General features: G+C 37.9%; 2 protein-coding genes across 5 annotated transcripts in view; one reads left to right on the plus strand and one right to left on the minus strand.

Annotated features, from left to right (window-relative positions):
• LOC145479208 (integrator complex subunit 3-like) overlaps positions 1-19,434 on the plus strand; it is a 306,674-nt gene that overhangs the window by 142,559 nt on the left and 144,681 nt on the right. For all 4 annotated transcript variants that reach the window (XR_014048403.1, XM_081457501.1, XM_081457510.1 and 1 more), the window contains 5 exons: positions 2,893-3,036; positions 4,526-4,613; positions 15,360-15,439; positions 15,969-16,060; positions 16,167-16,255. Coding sequence is in view for 3 of the 4 variants with exons in the window: in XM_081457501.1 (XP_081313627.1) it covers positions 2,893-3,036; positions 4,526-4,613; positions 15,360-15,439; positions 15,969-16,060; positions 16,167-16,255 (493 nt within the window). In the remaining variant the exon portion in view is untranslated. The remainder of the gene's footprint in view (positions 1-2,892; positions 3,037-4,525; positions 4,614-15,359; positions 15,440-15,968; positions 16,061-16,166; positions 16,256-19,434) is intronic.
• The window catches only part of LOC145479884 (uncharacterized), a 192,565-nt gene that overhangs the window by 33,426 nt on the left and 139,705 nt on the right, over positions 1-19,434 (minus strand). The window lies entirely within an intron of this gene.

The following is a 19,434-nucleotide window of genomic DNA, read 5'->3' on the forward strand; positions in this document are numbered from 1 at the left end:
AGCTTTTGAGTTGCTTTTATTTTCCGTACTCAGGCTGACGTAAGTGACCGGAAGTGAAATTTCACCTCCTTAGCAACGCGTGCGAGCGCGCGCATGAATCGGTTAATGGGCCCTTAAAGTAATAGTAATATCACTATTACTATTACTATTACATGTATTATTATTATTTTTGAAATAGACAAGAATTCACTGTTCAGTCCAGTTTTACTGTACGGTAGACACGGCTAGTAGTCTCTCACGGGAAGATTTTGTTACAGAGAGTGGTCTGCATGTTAATCCCTTGCACTTGCAAAAGCAATGGTTGCTCACGTAAGAAACTCCAAAATGTCTGCAATAAATTATGTTTTTTTGTAATTTGTTAAATCATTGGGCAATTGGGGATCTCTATGACTCCAGTATATCGGTTTACAGTTTATTGACAGGTTTCAATCTATTAGCTCCATACCACACTAATCACAGACTCGTTTGTGGACAAACAGTGTTTCTTGAACAAACAATGACTGCTGGCAGGTGTATTTCCTTCCCATCCCCCTCCCCCGTTACTCCTCTTTTAGCCTCACCCCTACCTCCTAGAACCCCTTTTCGTCTCTTGTGAGTTTGAATCTAAGATGGCACTCACCCTATCAAAATACGTGGGCACACTCGCCAAAATACACCGTCATTGCAGGCTACAACAGCCAATGGTTTAGCTCTTTCCACAGGACATGACCTGGCAGTCGTGTTTCTTCTAAAACTTATAACTTGAAACGAACCGTTCTCATTTGAAATGCACAGGGAAAATACATTTCATACCTTTCTTAAAATTTAACTGAAAATCAACAGTTGATTTCATGCATTTCAGGGGCTTATTTGTAACAAAATCAAATTAAAGCAAAATTAACAAGTTTGCAGCAAATATGCAAATTTGATGTGTCAAAACATTGGCGATCAAAATTCGACATGTTTACACAAATACATATTTGACAAATACGATTTTAAGTGTAACTATGGAAAGTATGGCTTCTTTGGTAAAGGTATTATAATTCCTTAGTAAGGAAGTGAACAGGCATTTCCTTGAGAGATAATTAGAATGAATAACATTTATTTTGATAAGCCAGTTGAACGAAACATGCATGGGAATGAAATGTAATATACAAATAAGGTGGGAATTCCGAAAGAACTGCTGGTGCCAAGTTTCAATGGATTGGCCCAGTGCTTTGTTTGTTTTAGAAAACGAAGTATACCGAAAATGATAAACTAAAACACTGTGAAAAATAGTTAAATACTTCGAAAGCTTTTTTCTAAAACCACAAAATGTAAATGCACATCAGGTTTTCATCAAATTCAAATGATATGATCAACCGCGAATACTTTGTTTATGGTATTTTCAGTCCAAACATGCAACTTACGAATATTAAGCATTACATAGTACGGTTAACATCTGTATTTTGCTAAGTTTCGTAGTTATTAAATGTACATACGTGAAAGAGATTTATGTGGATCCGGCGACAGTAGTTTCACGGCAGGGAAATAAAAGCACCCCAATTTGATTGCTGGAGCTTCTTCGACTTCTCTGGAGCAGAGCGCAAGAAATTTGCAAATGATAGTAACTTTAGAACAAGCTTTGCTGAAATCATTTTTCTCTAATCTTCCGATAACTTCTCCTTTACTCTACTGACAAAGATTGCTTATAAACTAAATAGTGCAATTGTCCCACTTTTCGCCCAATTGCAGCAATTGATATTGAAATGCAATGCCGCATTTTGTAAATCTGAAACTCACATTGCATTGGAAAACCATATAGATCAACTAAAACATGTTAATATGCATCGTACTTAAGATGAAGCTACAGAGAGAAATCAAATTGCCCAGTTCAAATGAACGAAACCACGCAACTTTCAAAAATGGCTTAGGGAGGGAGCACTTTTAATGACCTCGCTAACCAGTTCTGGTTTGAAACCCTTTTGCACGGAAATTTCATTGAAAAATGATGGAAAGAGAACTTCAGACTGTCTACACATACATTCAAATATATTGTCTGAGTTGCTGGCTCAGATTTGCCTTACGTTTTTACAAACGTTGAAAACTTGACCAAATGAGATTGATGCAATCTGGACACCATGGGGGTGCAAGATACTACTGACCTTAACCATGCCTAGCGCCTGATCAGAGGGTAAATCAAACTTTTACCTTGGTTAACCCTTTACTCTCCTTTACTCCACAATGTCATCACTGTGATTATTTGATAGATTTTTATGAATTTTTGCCACGAAAATTGTCTTGTGAAGATCTGCTCATTGAAGTCATGGAATTGTGACCCCCCCCCCCCCCATCTAAGACATGGTTGACCACCCCTACTAGTTTTTAGTTCCTTTTTTGGGATGCAGATGGTTTCCATTTGATACAAACCCAAACTCAACATCAATGTATCAAAGATGCAGAAACTGTACTTGTGCGTTGTCTCACGCTCAAAGGTAAAATTATCACATGCTAAAGTTCAGTCAAGCAGAACAAAGTTCATCGCATGTAATGCTTAATGACATACTGCAAATTTGTGTTTTCTTGTGATGGGTTCTTGGAATTAAACGTTTCATTTTATATAAGTATCAGTTTCAGTTGGTTAGAATGGCAGAATGAACTTACATTGTATTTTTACAGGTGAATTCATAACGCTCAGAGCATTTTTTTGTTCACTCTGGATGATAGTCCTCTCAAGCTCTCAATCTTATAGTCGCTGGGTTGGCGACTTCCATTTGAAGTTAGTTGCCAGCTGCAAAATTCTAGTCGCCATGGCTAAAACACTAAAACACTGCAGTTTATATTATAAATATTATTCTTAATTAGTTTATGTACAGCCAAATGATAAATTAATAAACATATAATAAATAGACTATTTGTCACTTTTTATTTCAGTATCTGTCCACCCCTGAAAGTCAGAGTCTTCGAGCAGATTTAATCCGTTACATAGTTGGTGTAGTTCATCCTTGTAATGAAGTGCTGTGTTCTGACATTATACCAAGATGGGCCATCATCGGCTGGCTGCTGACATCTTGCCAGGTCACTAGCTTTACCTTGTAGTGCATACTGTTTCAGGTTACTTTAATCTGCCATTAATTTTTTCTGATGACTGTATTTGGGTGCAGGAGTATACCAAACTGAGCATGAGACTTCAGGGAAACTAAGAATGTGGGAGAAACAAGCTTGTATGTTAGATGTTTTAGTTGTAACCATTTAAAATTTCTTTGCAGTTGCAGTTAGCACTACCAGTTGTCACAGCAAACCAAATTATGTCCTCTTTTCATTTCCCTGCCAAAAAAACAGTCTTTGAATTAGCAGAAATTGTTTTGCTGAAGAACAAACTATAACTAAATTCGACAAACTCAACAATCCTAAAAATTGTCCTCTACATTTCCACAAAGAAGTCCAAAGGAGATATGAAGTAGCTTTACATCCAGGAGGAGTAGCTTTTCATCCAGGAGGAGTAGCTTTTCATCCAGGAGGAGTAGCTTTTCATCCAGGAGGAGTAGCTTTTCATCCAGGAGGAGTAGCTTTTCATCTAGGAGGAGTAGCTATACATCCAGGAGGAGTAGCTATACAACATGGACAAGATATTGGCAGATGATGGAAGACAAACTGCGGATGACAAAATACGGATGGAAAATTTCAGATGACTAAATACTTATGACAAAATCTGTACGATCTTCATTTTCAATCTGCATTTTTCATCCCCATTTTCCATCCACATTTGTCCTTCACCATTTTTCCATTCTGATTTTTCCATCCCCATTTTCCCCCTATCTTACCATCTGCATTTTGCCATTCCTGTTTTTCCATCCCCATTTTTCCATCCTCATTTTTCCATCCGCATTTTTCCATCCTCATTTTTCCATCCCCATTTTTCATCCCCATTTTGCCTTTCCCATTTTGCCTTCCCCATTTTTCCTTCTGCATTGTTCCATCCCCATTTTTCCATCCGCATTTTGCCATCCCCATTTTTCTCTCCCCATTTTTTCACCCCCATTTTTCCATTCACATTTTTTTGTCCGCCATCTGCCACTATCCAGTCCGTGTTTTACAGAGACCCGTGCTTAACTCTGGTGTTTGGATTTACAACGTTCTTAGCCTAATATTTAATTTTGATAGTTCCCTGGGCAGATTCAACCCAGGATAATAGAGGTTTTGTACAAGACAACATCTCCTCCTTACTGGAAATAAATCATAAAGTGTGAAGGCCTGATGGCCCTACGTTTTGGTAGTTTGTTTTCAAATTTGCTATTCTTAAGCCCCTCCCCTCAATCCCCCTTCCCACCCCCAGAAAATTCAGAAGTTATGATAAATTATTGTGTCAAGTTAAGTTTAGTTAAGATCTAGCCTGCTCCTGATATCACACACATACTGACTGAAAGGTGCTACAACATACCACTCTACTATGGTGGTGTTGCAGAAAGGTAGCTAGAAGAAGCAAAAATAAAGGTTTTCCTCATTTTGCATTCATCAGTATATGTTTACTAATGGTAACTGTGGTTTCTTGTGGGTCTTGTTTCAGACTGCAGTTTCAACAGCAAATTCCAAACTTGCCTTGTTCTTTGACTGGCTCTTTTATCAACCAGACAAAGATAATATCATGAATATTGGTAATGCAACATTGTTTAACTATAATAATGATATGGTAGTGTTACCAAAACGTTTTTGCAGAAAAAGGTTTGATATACTGTAATTTTACAATGAGCAAATTCCTTGGCATCATTCAGCAGGGCTTGAAAAATTCCTGACTGGCACCAGTCAAGTTGTCTGGTCAAATCTATCTTTGCTTGGACAAGACCCAATTTTTGCCACACAAATTTGCATTGCTTCATATAACTCTTAAAAAAGTGCCTCTACCTCCTTACCACGATTCTTTAATACCAAGCAAGTACATTTTACAGTGTAGTGAGCTTTTATTGTAGAGGCAGCCTCACTGTCAGTGCAGGAACTGCAGAATGCATGGCACAGCCACAATGTTTGGTAGAATTGAAAAAGTACTTGTAATATTACACTTGTGCATCCCACTATCACTTCCTATCGCTTCTACGATTCAATATTAAAGCATTCTAAACAAATGAAGCAGAGGGTTGTGATTGAGCTAATTCTCCTGTGATAACAAAAGCTAACTTATTTAAATAACACCTATGCAACAATTAACACTTACAAGTAGAATCCATATCCCCTGATTTCTTAGTGACACTATTTCAGGTAAGCTCAGGAAATAAAATCTTAATATGTTTTACTACTATTTGTAATTGTAAGAGAAAGTAGTACTAACAGTCTCACTCTCTTTTTCTATTTACTCGTGAGAAGCATAATAGCCATTCAGGTATTCTGGATGTGCCAGAAGTGCTGAATGATTGTTCAGTTTCAGCTTTTTTAACAAGTGATAGTGTACCTAGAACGAGTTGTAGCAGTTAGTTGGGTGAGAAATAATTCACTTGCTTACCTGGTCGGTTAGTCAGTCATTCGATGGGTTGCAAACTTGATTCAAGGATTATTTTAGTGCAATGAAGGAATGAAGATGTTTGTAATAACTCAAGTCCTATGAACAGAAACATTGATATCAGAATAGCCCTTGACTTGCCAGGTTAATTTTAAAGGCAAGGAGACATTCAGGTTTTTTTTTGTTAGAACTCATTACTTTTTCAGTAGTAACAATCCAAACAGATGAAGTGTTCCACCTAAATAAGCATTGCAAAATGAATTCCCAGCTTTTTGGGAATTGCTATGAATTCCTGTGAATTCCTAGGAATTCTCAGATATTCCCAGAAATTCCAAACTATTTAGACAGAGTTGTTAAGTTTGGAATTCCTGAGAATTTGTGGGAATTGCACGTTACACAAATTTCTTTGCTTGGAATTCCTAGGAATTCCTAGGAATGTTGAGGAATCTTACTTGAGGTACTGGTGCATGTATATTGCTGGTATACTTTACAAGCGTTGGAATAATTTTCACAATTTCTGAGAATGGACTTTTTGAGGCTAGTAATTTCTTGGAATTTCTAGGAATTGCATAGTTTTTTGTCTAATCACTGATTCCTATTAAAAACCTGATGGTAGAATTATAAATACTGGCAATGTGGACATAAAGGCCACAACTTTTATCTCTGGACTTAAATTTCATGTCTTTATCGTGACTACTGTATTAACTTCACTCTTCTCATAAAAAAAGGTTGACTATTTGGCACTTCCGTCATAGTAAAATTCCTGGGGATACATGTAACTATGTGCTTCTGCAAAGATTTCTTTTAAATTGTGTTGAAAAAAGCTGAGTTCTTTTGTGGAATTCAAACATGCTATGTACCAGACATGAGCCACCATCTTGGATTTAAATGTTCAGGTAAGACCCAGGGAACCCAACACCTGTTATTACAGTGACTTTACCTTACATTAATGGCACTTCTGAGACCATCTCAGGGATCCTACAGCCCTACAACATCCGTGTAGCCCACAAACCTACAACTAAGTTACGATGCTTACTGACCAACGTTAAAGACAGGGATGAACCCAACAACAGACAGGGAGCAGTTTACAAGCGGTTAGGTCGAATGCTCCGACTGCCAGGCTTCCTACATTGGTGAGACTGGCAGAAACCTTAACATGAGACTGAACACAAACGAGCCACAAGAAATGGTGATGCCAGCGATCACATTGCTGTACATCATCAACTGACAAACCACAACATTGACTAGGACTCTGCTCAGTGCTTAACCTACAGTACAAACTATTTTCAACAACTGACTCTGGAAAGTTGGTGCACTAACCTAGAACAAACGCCTCTTAACAGATGTCAAAAACTACCGGCACCTTACAAATGACTTATCCACAACGGAAACAAAACCAACAAATGGACTTCTAACAGACCAACTTAATTTGACCAGCAATAGACAGACCAAAAACTGACCAATTTGACTAACGGTAGATGGATCTAAACCGACCAATGACTGATGCCAAACTTTACACAAGTCTTTCAGCCAATACCATCATGGCTAAACTGACCAATCACGTTCAACAACCAGTTTTATAACATGATCGACTGACAAACACTTTTCACTTGACTCTGAAGATGACTTCCGCTCGGGTTGTCAAAACGTCAGTCACCAACAACAGTTCTTTTCAGAACTACCCTCACCCGGACGATCACAGTATACGAACTAATATTAGAGAAACATTCAAATTTAGCAACTAAAGGGAATGCACAAGCTATATATCCCCACTAAAGCTTAATCACATGACAATCCCCTATTTTACAGTGTGGTTGAAGAGGTCAATTACCACCACTATTGTTTTGTTAAAGGTGAGCAAAACCTGGGGAGAGTGCCTGTCCCTGAGCAGGGGCTTCTGCACTCTTCCCATATTTCTTTCATTCATAGAAAACCAAGATAGAGGTTTTTAAGATTTTTTTCCTTTTTTTACAATTTCGTACCTTATTTTTATTGCTTACTCTATAGGTTACTTTCACTAATAAATGTAAAATATTCTACTTGTACTATAATTAAATACTTACATTGTTTACTTTTTTCCCTTATTAATTCATTTAAAATATAAGCAGGCGAATATTAATGTTAAAAGCTGACGTTTTAGTGTCATTGTGACACCATTCTCAAGGCGAAGTGAATAAATAATGTGAAGATTTGATTTATGTACAGTCTCTACGAATTAGCATAATAACAAAGGATCACAAGTTCTTCAAGTGAATACCTTTGCTTGAATCAAGTCCGTTTGCACGTTTAGGGATGGTTTAAGTTTTCTTATAAAAAGCATCTCCTTAATTAGGCAATCAAATTTGTTAGAACATTTAGTAAGCACGTGAAATTGTTCTGAAAGACAAGGAGGTATGTTCGAGTTATGTTCGCTCAAATAATGTTTACAAATTGACAACGATTTTTGTTTGTGTCCATCAACGTGTTTGTGGAGGTGGCTGCGAGTGTAAACATCATATCCTGCATCACACAGGTTACATTGAAATTTATAAACTAGGTATTGTTGGTTAACAGTGGCTAGCTTGACTTCTCAAACTTTCAGGTCTTCGTTGAGTTTTCTGCTGATGGACACGGGCTAAAGTGAGATCCTTTGTTATTATGCTAATTCATAGAGACTATATAAACCAAATCTTCGCATTATTTGTTCACTTTGCCTTGAGAATGGTGTCATGATGATGCCAAAACGTTGGCTTTTAATGTTAATATTCGCCTGCTTTTGTTTCAAGAAATCATTATTGCTCAAGACATCAATTTATTTACTTATTTATTATGTACTGTTGCGCAGCAAACTGAAACAAACAAACTAAACAAATAACAAAATTAACATGTACAATTAACTGGGGCTATAACTCCTACTTTATACTCCTATTTACATCTCTACTAGCTATACAAAATTGGCCAAGAGTTTACTTGGCTATCAATTCATCTGCCATTCAAAAATATTAATTGGCAGATAAAACAAGGAGAATATTACACTAAAATTGGATTGTACAAAACATCAGCAATGGCAGGAAAAAAAAAAAAGAAAGACAAAAGGGGAAGACAAATTACTAAGTTGACATGTATAATTATTGGCTCTGTAACCAGTGCTTTACATTCCTACCATCATCATTACTATGACTATACAAAGAATTTTTTGAAAATAGATTTATGCTTAAGATAAATTATAAATTCATTTACCGATAACTCGCCATGTATTAATTTCTGATTGTACAAATAATATTTGGCATACAAAAAGGTGAAGTTTAACTTTCTGATAATGTTTGATTCCTTGCTTGAATTGTCAACTTTCATACCAAAAATTAATTGAGTTGGTGAAAGACTGAAGTAGGTGACACTTTCTTTGTTGAACCATTTTATGACCTCTTAAAAGAAAAATTGGCTCCAATTACAGCTACATATATGGAAAATGTGAATTATGGAATCATTCATTTCACAATATGGACACTTTGTGTCCTCTGCCTTACCAAACAGGAATAATTCCTTTTTTGTGACTTCTATTCTATGTAAAAGTTTGAAATAAAATTCTCTAAGTTTGTTATCTTTACATACACTTTTCACGTGGCTAAAAATAAGTTTCAGAGATGTTTGATTAATTTGCAGGTCTCTTTCCCATTTAGAATTAGCCCTCAGTTCAATTGGTTCTTTGTTTATGAGGAGCCGATAATAGTCTCTATTTTTCATTTAGTTAAATTTATGGAGATCTCTGGGGAATGCTGAAACATACTGTTTAACAGCAGATCTGATCTGTCTGTGGGGTTTGCCCTCACACTTTCTGCAAAGTGTCTAGGAATAGCAGAAACTACTTGAAAAGAGATGAGAAAGTTGCATCTAAATCATATTTTGGATGAATTCTGAGTAAGAAGGAAATTTCCCATCTGCTTTGACAAGATCAGGTACCAGATAGATGCCACGATCAAACCAGTTCCTGTAAAAAACACTGTGACTGTGGGTTAAAATATTTTTGTAGTTGAATAAAATTTTGTTCTTGGCTGGACTAGTTTGGAAAAGATTCTTTTAATTCCAAGAAATACAGGAGAATCAATTTGTAGAACTGAGGTAGCCCAATCTGATGGAGAAAGTTTTTGTCATAATTGCATCATAATAAATTATGAAGTTTAGGCCCCCGTATTTTTCGAAAATATAGTTAGGAATCGCCTTCCAAGATTCACTGCTATTATGTTCATCAGCTAACAGTTGGGAGATCCAAGCTAACTTCAATGATTTTGATAAAATATATATACTAGGTGCTCATAGACCTCCTTGGTCATAATCTAAAAACATCACTTTACACTTAATTTTGTCCTTTGTATTTTTCCAAATGAATTTAAATATGGCCGAATTTACAGCACCAAGGTATTCGAGAGGAACATCAAGGCTGGAGATAGAGTGTACCAGTTGAGAGGTACCAAGACTTTTAGTTATTAGACACCTTCCAAATAATGTAAGACTGCGACAGTTCCTATGTCAAGGATGGTCTTAAATTTTTGCAATTTTAACATCAAGTTGTAATTGTCATTTTCTTTCTTATTGTAAGAGATAAAAGTGCCCAGCATGCGAATTGGTTTTTCTGGTCATTGAAATCAAAAGGGTTTGTCATGTCTATGTCTCCATCATCCCAGCCACATTCTGTAGAACATTCGAGCAATAATGGCAAAAATTAAGTTACCAATCAATGATAAGTTAAGCTCGGTTATGAAATGTGCAGGTGAATTAATCAACATGACACGAGCGTGGGACAAAGAAAAATTCTGAGTCCCCGACAGGAATCGAACCCATAACCTCCCGAACACCGGGCGGGCGCTCTATCCACTGAGCTACGAGAACTCATGGAGAGCAAGGCCATTTAACTGAGTTCATATATGATAGGTGTCCTGCATACTGCTAGGATCAACACTATCAAATTCATCATGAGTAGTGATAAGTTAATAAAGATGGTGAATTTTAAGCTCGGTAATGAAATGTGAAGGTGAATTAATCAACATGACACGAGCATGGGACAAAGAAAAATTGTGAGTCCCCGACAGGAATCGAACCCATGACCTCCCGAACACCGGGCGGGCGCTCTATCCACTGAGCTACGAGAACTCATGGAGAGCAAGGCCATTTAACTGAGTTCATATATGATAGGTGTCCTGCATACCGCTAGGATCAACGCTATCAAATTCATCATGAGTAGTGATAAGTTAATAAAGATGGTGAATTTTATGCTCGGTAATGAAATGTGAAGGTGAATTAATCAACATGACACGAGCATGGGACAAAGAAAAATTGTGAGTCCCCAACAGGAATCGAACCCATGACCTCCCGAACACTGGGCGGGCACTCTATCCACTGAGCTACGAGAACTCATGGAGAGCAAGGCCATTATTATTATTATTATTATTTAACTGAGTTCATATATGATAGGTGTCCTGCATACTGCTAGGATCAACGCTATTGAATTCATCGTGAGTAGTGATAAGTTAATAAAGATGGTGAATTTTAAACTCAGTAATGAAATATGAAGGTGAATTAATCAACATGACACGAGCGTGGGACAAAGAAAAATTCTGAGTCCCCGACAGGAATCGAACCCATGACCTCCCGAACACCGGGCGGGCGCTCTATCCACTGAGCTACGAGAACTCATGGAGAGCAAGGCCATTTAACTGAGTTCATATATGATAGGTGTCCTGCATACTGCTAGGATGAATGCTATCGAATTCATCATGAGTAGTGATAAGTTAATAAAGATGGTGAATTTTATGCTCGGTAATGAAATGTGAAGGTGAATTAATCAACATGACACGAGCGTGGGACAAAGAAAAATTCTGAGTCCCCGACAGGAATCGAACCCATGACCTCCCGAACACTGGGCGGGCGCTCTATCCACTGAGCTACGAGAACTCATGGAGAGCAAGGCCATTTAACTGAGTTCATATATGATAGGTGTCCTGCATACTGCTAGGTTCAATGCTATCAAATTCATTGTGATTAGTGATAAGTTAATAAAGATGGTGAATTTTAAACTCAGTAATGAAATGTGAAGGTGAATTAATCAACATGACACGAGCGTGGGACAAAGAAAAATTCTGAGTCCCCGACAGGAATCGAACCCATGACCTCCCGAACACCGGGCAGGCGCTCTATCCACTGAGCTACGAGAACTCATGGAGAGCAAGGCCATTTAACTGAGTTCATATATGATAGGTGTCCTGCATACTGCTAGGATCAACGCTATCAAATTCATCATGAGTAGTGATAAGTTAATAAAGATGGTGAATTTTAAGCTTGGTAATGAAATGTGAAGGTGAATTAATCAACATGACACGAGCGTGGGACAAAGAAAAATTCTGAGTCCCTGACAGGAATCGAACCCATGACTTCCCGAACACCATCTTTATTAACTTATCACTACTCACGATGAATTCGATAGCGTTGATCCTAGCAGTATGCAGGACACCTATCATATATGAACTCAGTTAAATGGCCTTGCTCTCCATGAGTTCTCATAGCTCAGTGGATAGAGCGCCCGCCTGGTGTTCGGGAGGTCATGGGTTCGATTCCTGTCGGGGACTCAGAATTTTTCTTTGTCCCACGCTCGTATCATGTTGATTAATTCACCTTCACATCATACCTCAATCAATATCTCACTGTATGTATACCACCATGGGTCAGATTGGGGTATCAGGTAATGCTGCTAGAAGTGTAAGCTTGCATTCTGTTTCAGAGTGTTGGTACTACATGTACACTGTATTGATTTTGGAAATACAAGTTTTAACCATGCTGTACAGATTCAAGACACCTTATTAATTTTTTTTATGGAGACTAAGATGGCTCAAGCATTTGTAGCTATTTCTGAGAGGCTGTTTTCAGTTTTTTATTTTATTATTGTCTAAGCCCTCAGTTCATGCAACTTGCTTGGGTTTAAATCAAATTTGACAACAAATAAGCTTAAAACGTTGAAGTGACAGGTTTCAGTCACACAGAAAAATCTAAAGATGAATAAGCAAGCAGGTATATAACTCACAAAAATTATTTCTTAGGTCTATGAACAATATAGACTGCAAAACAGTCGTTTTCGGACGTTTTCGGAAGGCGCGAAGCACTGTAAGCGCGATCCTCGAGTGTGAAGTGTGCGAGCCTCACACGCCCGTAGACGTGTGAGGTGAGAAAACGACTGTCGGCTTTTCATACAATGAATTCGTTCTAAGCGGGGGTCATATAATGTCACTGAGGTGACAGAAATTGCTTGACAGCTCCACCCACATCTTCCAGCGGTTATCAATCACACGCGACCTTCAGCGCAAAAGCGTCTAGACAAAACCAAAGTTTTGGTGGACGTCTCGTTGCTGACTGTGTGCAAAATTTACCTGAAAAAGTGAAACCTTGCAGCAGTCCACTCGTAAAAAGTATCATTTTACTTTTGGTATGTACAGCTAGCTCGCTAAATATATTGGCATTATTTTTTCGCTTGTCAGGGTTTTCAACAGCCATTCGCATGCATGAATGACCCCGAGAGCAACCAAATCTACATGCAAACAAATTGTTTCTGTACATATTTTTCCTGTTTTTCTTGGGGCTACAGACTGAACAATACTTAATCCTATAAAACTTATAACTTATTACCTTACAAAATCATAAGGTTTATAAGACATTTAAGTCTTGGTCAGTCCGTAGCCCCAAGAAAAATATGTGCAGAAATGATTTGTTTGCGTGTATATTTGCTTGCTTTTGGGGGTCATTCATGCATGCAAATGGCCGTTGAGAAACCCGACCTGCCCGTCTTCAGTTATAAATTTCAAGGAATATTGCCAATGTATTTAGTGAGCTAGCCGTTCATACTGAAAGCAAAACGATAATTTTTACGAGTGGACCGCTGCTAAATCGCTCGCAAGCGCATCCAAGTCAACGTCGTCTGTTTTCCCGCAAGAATTACTGTCTTTACTGTGAAACTGATGTGGCGTCTATATCTTTTTGATGAGGTGTGAGTGACATTTGATGACAGATTGCATCAGAATTAAACCAATGGGAATTTCCCGTTGCTGGAAGAACGGGTAATTTTGAACGAATTTAACTTATGAATGTCGGACAGTCATATTTTTGAGCGTCTCTCCCCATTCTCCCTTGTCGTTTTTTACACTTGCTCGAGGCCTTTCGTTCAAATATTGACCGTCGCTCGTGTTCACGAAAAATATGACTGTTTTGCAGTCTATGATCAATATCTCACTGTATATTATATACCATGGGTCAGATCAGGGCATCAGGCCAGATCGAATTGCATTTGTAATGCTACCGGAGGGCTTGCATTCCGTTTTCTCGTTATGCATTTTATTTTTAGCATGAGAGTATTGTCTAAACTTTGAAGCACTATGCAAATTACCCGGAACTTATTCTTGCCGACTGGTTTTCGGTTCCTCTGATATCAGTATTATTTCACTCCATAAAATAAAGCAACAAACAACAAGATTTAAGCTTATTTGGTCTTAAATACAGAGCGCCATTAACAACATGGGGCATCTGTTTTGCTTCCCACATTAGTTCAAAAATTAGTTTTCTGCAAATTCTATTGACTGTAAGGATTATTAGCATACACACTGATAGACACGCTACACAGGACGACCTGCTTATTACCAGCTATGACAAAGCAGAAACTCGCAACTACCAGAAATTTTGTTGTAGTCAAAGGTGGTCTGATCATATCTTTCTTGTGCTTTCTTTTTACTTTCTTTCACAAACACAAATAATCTACAACCTATTTTACAACTACATGTAGTACTAAATTAAATATTCCTTTGAAGTGTAAACAACTATGAACAATATAAAATGCCATCCAAGGATTTGACCAGACAAAAGCCATTTTTGACGGGAAATTGCCTGAGGGGGGTCTCCCATATGAAAAGGTCGAGGATGTTTGTCATCTTGTTTAGGGTACAAATCAAGGATTCTGGTCTCACTTAGATGAAACGCCAATATTTTTAGCTGTCAAAGTATTTTTTCAGGAAGAACAAATAGTTAAAAAACGTTCTCATTTCCGTTTTTAGGCTTGATTTCTGCCGGTCTCTTAAGTCTGGTCTACCAATACTAGCACATGCTCCATTCATGATCAGCTGCTGGTAATTGCATGTGCCTATTCCATTTTAAGTGGTATCATTTAGGGGTCAAATAAAGCTCAAGCCAGGCCAGATTGGTCTCCTTTTGGGGTTTACTTCAAATTTTCTGTTAAGCGTCTCCAACCTTTTCATATGGGAGTCCTCCGCAGGGGTTGGGGGAACTGTCTGTTGACCACCCATTATTTCAAGCCCTGTTCGGGGTTTTGGGTTACAATGTCTACTTCCCAGAAACAGCCCTTACCTAAAACACATTCAAAATAATGTTAATGAAATGTAATTTGCTCAGATGTCTGACATTGTCAATATTCATTTCAGTATTTACTTTGTCCTCAATAGCCCATGCTCAATATATTAACATTCTAATATGGTAATAAGGCTTTCTTGCAAACTTCCATAATTGGTGTTGTTTTCTCTGTATCGCAGGTCTCTTGGGGGGGGGGATTACCAGACAAAGAAATCTTAGAAAATGTGCAATTTTGGGCAGAATGCACAGAACCATGTTAGTATTTTGATATATCAAACATGGGCTATTAACGCTACAATGCTTAATACAGTTTTTTAAAATGATTTATTTTGTTTGGAATCATCAGATTACATATGATACATGTAGATGGGTTGGATTTAAGAAAACTAAATTGTGCCCATAACTTGTGATCAGCTCTTTACAAATTTGAAGGGTCTTGCCACCCAATTTATTGCCTATTGATGATGCACAGTCAATTCCTTTGCCTACTTCAGTGTTTTTAAATGCCTACTTTCCTTGTAATTGTACATAGAACCTGCCATTTTGTTGATGCACCATTCAATCAGAAGTCACCCAGCTATCACAAGCACTTTGATGGATTTTCTTTGCCGGGTAATTATAGAAATGTACTTTAAAGTACAATAAGTGGTTCTACTTCATGTACATATTCTTGCAAATGTGCACCTCTCTTTTTCTGTCAATTATTTTCATCATAAGTTTGAATGCATGTATAGGATGCAAAACCTTGAGAAAATAATTTTTCATGAGATTTGCTAATGTGTGGCTAATGTCTGCCCCTATTATTGCCTTGAAAGGTTTTTTCTTACTAGACTGATCATGTAAAATATTTAAGGGCTTCATTAAAAATGATAATTACTCTGAGGCAATCTATTGTGTTTAGTACGAATTAATAAATGCCAAATTCACCTTGGCTTTTTTCTGATTGTGTTGTGAAAAATCCACAGTGGTATTGTAAATAAGTACAAAAGTAACTCCTTTATACTTCTAGAATTGTTTTGAAATGAGTCAATAAAACATGACCTAACTTTGTAAGCAGACAAAAGTTAGTAGTGTACAGGAGATGAAATCTACTGGTTGTAAACATTTTAAGGTAGTTTTAAGTTGTTTTTGTTCTCTCTAGATTATACCACATTACAGCAACATTCCAGATGTTCAAGTGAGACAAGGAGTTATCAAAGCCTTTAGGCACATTCTCAGTAAAAAGGTTGTAATGTGAGTGACTACAAGATATTGAATTTTTCTTTTGTTTAATCAATAAGTGCTTCTCAATCTGAGTCATTTACTTACTCCATCTATCTCCTTTCATAAATACATGTAGGTCATTGTCTCCATTGTTAGACAACCCCAAAATGGAAAAAGATTTGCAAAATTTGATCAGAAGTACACTTGCTGAGTTCTGTGATTCAGGTAACAAATACTTTTACAACATATTAATTAAAGTAATAATTTCAACAAAGTGCATTCCCCATTATAAACTTAATTGTATGAGTGTGATCTAGACCAAGGCATGTGCAGCTATCTTAAGAAACATTGTTACATAGCAGGGTTACAGAGTTCCCATTAACGCACAGGTGCGCATTTTATATGCACAAAAAATGAAAAGGATGCACGGTTTTTTCGCAAAGTGTGTTCTTGGGATGCAGGAAAAAAGTTCCAACTAGTTAGGAAACTGGGTCTGTGATGATGAGGCACAATGGGTTATTCCAGAAAAAATCCACACCTCCCCGACAGATGGGTTTCTGGAAATTCACTTGGAGGGGGGTCAAAGACTACGAAAATCCAGGCAGAAGGGGGGGTTGAACCTAAAAAAATCTTCTTTGGGGATCATTTCCAACTGAATGTAACCACAAACTCTACAGCTCTACAATTCTACGGTTCTACAGCTCTACAGCCCACTTGGATTGGGATCAACACCTTGTGGTGGTAGGGTGGCTTGCATGTTCCAATGACCCCTAAAGCTATGTTGGCAGGAGTCATGTACTCCTGGTAGGGCCACCCATGCCAAACAGGTCAAAAGGTAGGAGCCAGACAAAGAGTGATCCCCTGGTCCTCCAGGTTGGGTGTTGGGCTGAGGGCTGATAACCATCCTGTACAAAAAAATATATATATATATAAATATAAATATTTATATATTACAAAAACCAGAAGCAGGGAGAATTCACTGTATCAAGGAGGCGCTGTGACTACCTCGTAGGAGGGATTCAATTACACACAGGAGCCAAATCCAACAGGATGCCCCGGAGCCAACTAGGTCATTGATGCACCCTAAACGTACCCTGAAGGTTGGTAACTGGAATGTACGAAAGCTTTACAGAAGTGGCAACATCGCACAGGTAGCAAGAGAGATGAAGAGGAAAGGTATAGACATCATGGGCATCAGTGAAACGTACTGGATGGGCCAAGGAAAAGTGCAACTTGCAGAAGGAGACACCATAATTTACTCTGAGATGATGACAATCACCTACAAGGAGTAGGTATATTGATGTCAAAAAGTGCAGGTTAGAGCCCTGATAGACCCTATCAGTGAAAGAGTAATTCAAGCTAGGTACTATTCCAAATACATAAAGCGTACAGTCATTCATGTATATGCACCAATGGAAGATACAGACTGACAGGAAAAAGGCAAGTTCTACACAAAATTGCAAGATGTGATAGATGGTATAAATACTCGTGTTATGATCATAGTTACTGGAGCCATGAATGCTGACATTTTATACGAAAACAGGGATTATGAAAGAGTCATGGGAAAACACAGACTCTGGCTAAGGAATGATAAAGGAGAAGAGCTTTGTGAAATGTGCTATCTGAATGAGCTAGCTATTACAGGAATGCTGTTACCACACAAGACCATCCACAAAGCAACATGAATGTTGCCTGATAGAATTACCAGGAATCAGATCAATCATATCCTCATCAACAAACAGTTTAGGAATTCAGTGAATGACATGAGTTTACAGGTCTGCAGATATTGGAAGTAATCATTACCTTGTGTGTACAAACATTAAGCTCAGGTTGAGAAAAGCACCAAAAGAAAAGGTTGAATATAGAGTGAAGTATAACACAGCTAAGTTGGAAAATGAGCAGTTGCTATAAAGGCATTTAACATAACCCTATGTAATAAGTATCAGGCCCTAGAGAATGAAGAACCAGAAGTTAAAGGAGAGGAAGAAGTGGAGAGAGACTTTTGATTGATGAAGAAGGCATACATAAAGGCAGAAGAAACAGTATTGGGAAGACGTCAAAAGAAGAAAGAGCCATGGATCAGCAAGGGGTCATGGGACCTCATGGATCAAAGAGGGGGGCATTAATAAGAAGATCTTGAGTACATGCTCAGAAAGGGTTAAGAGAGAGCTTAGGGCAGAATACCTAAGGAAGGATAGTGAAGTGACAAGGAGCAAAAAGGCAGATAAAAGAAAATGGATGGACAATATTACAGGTGAGGCAAAGAAGGCCACAAGAAACCAGCACATGAAGACACTTTATTGGCTTACTGAGACACTAGGCAATGAAAGATCAAGGCAAAGCACAGCAGTGTTAGACAAGAATGGAACCCTCCTAAGTGGAAAAGATGAAGAGCATTCAAGATGGACAGAGTACTTTAAAGATCAGCAGTGCTTAATAGAGAAGAACCAGAAAATCCGATAACTAGTGAAGAAGAGTGTGGATTCGAGTTCAGTGAAATAGTTGAGGTTGCAGTCAATGAGCCAACATTAAGTGAAGTTAAGGAAGCCATAAAGGGTCTTAAAAATGGCAAAGCTTCAGGAATGCACTCTATTACAGCTGAGTTGTTGAAAGCCAACATAGCCAATATAGAAAGCCAACATCGCGAATTGTAAAATCAATGAGCAGAACAAGTTCTCACTGGATACGGACTTCATATGGATTTTACAGAAACGGGAGTCGTTGAAGGACGGTTATGATATGGTAAATGCGCATGTAGCGAGTGAAATGATATTAAGAGTCCCTGTCCATAAAAATGGAAAATAACTCGGCGAGGGCCGAAAATTCGATTTCGCTCATATTTTTATGGTAGATAGGCTAGGGCATGACAAAAACTACTGGATAGTTTTTTTGGCAAAATATCCTTTTATTTCAAAGAAATATGCAAATTACCAAATTCCGTTAAAATCGTCATTTGACGCACCATGTTATTAAACAACTTTAAGAGCCTCGCGTGCAAAACCACATTATTCTTCCGTCTTTAAAACACTCAAATATTTTTGTGCAATGTTTAAATGCGTACTGGGTTGATTTTAGGGAATGTTGCATTGTCTTTTTGGGTGCATAATAATTAAATTTCAAAGACGTGTATTTCATTCACTTAAAAGTACTTCGTGAATATAATTAATTTTCACCATGTGCGAAACCTGCAAATGGACCAAGCTTCTGGTGGTTGAATCGCAGAAGGATGGTCTACAGATTCCTGTAAAAATTTCTTCGGGCAACTGATTGTGAGCGACGCGAGAGCTTTTCAAAGTACGTCAAAAATGAAAATATTTGAAAGGCCGCGTGCAAGAACGTCCCCTAGATTTTTTGGGCATTTTGAAAGTGTTCAAAAATAGCTGAATTTTGGCATGTAGGCTTCG

This window comes from Orbicella franksi, chromosome 1 (genome assembly GCF_964199315.1).
Source record: "Orbicella franksi chromosome 1, jaOrbFran1.1, whole genome shotgun sequence".
Classification (NCBI taxonomy): Eukaryota; Metazoa; Cnidaria; class Anthozoa; order Scleractinia; family Merulinidae; genus Orbicella; species Orbicella franksi.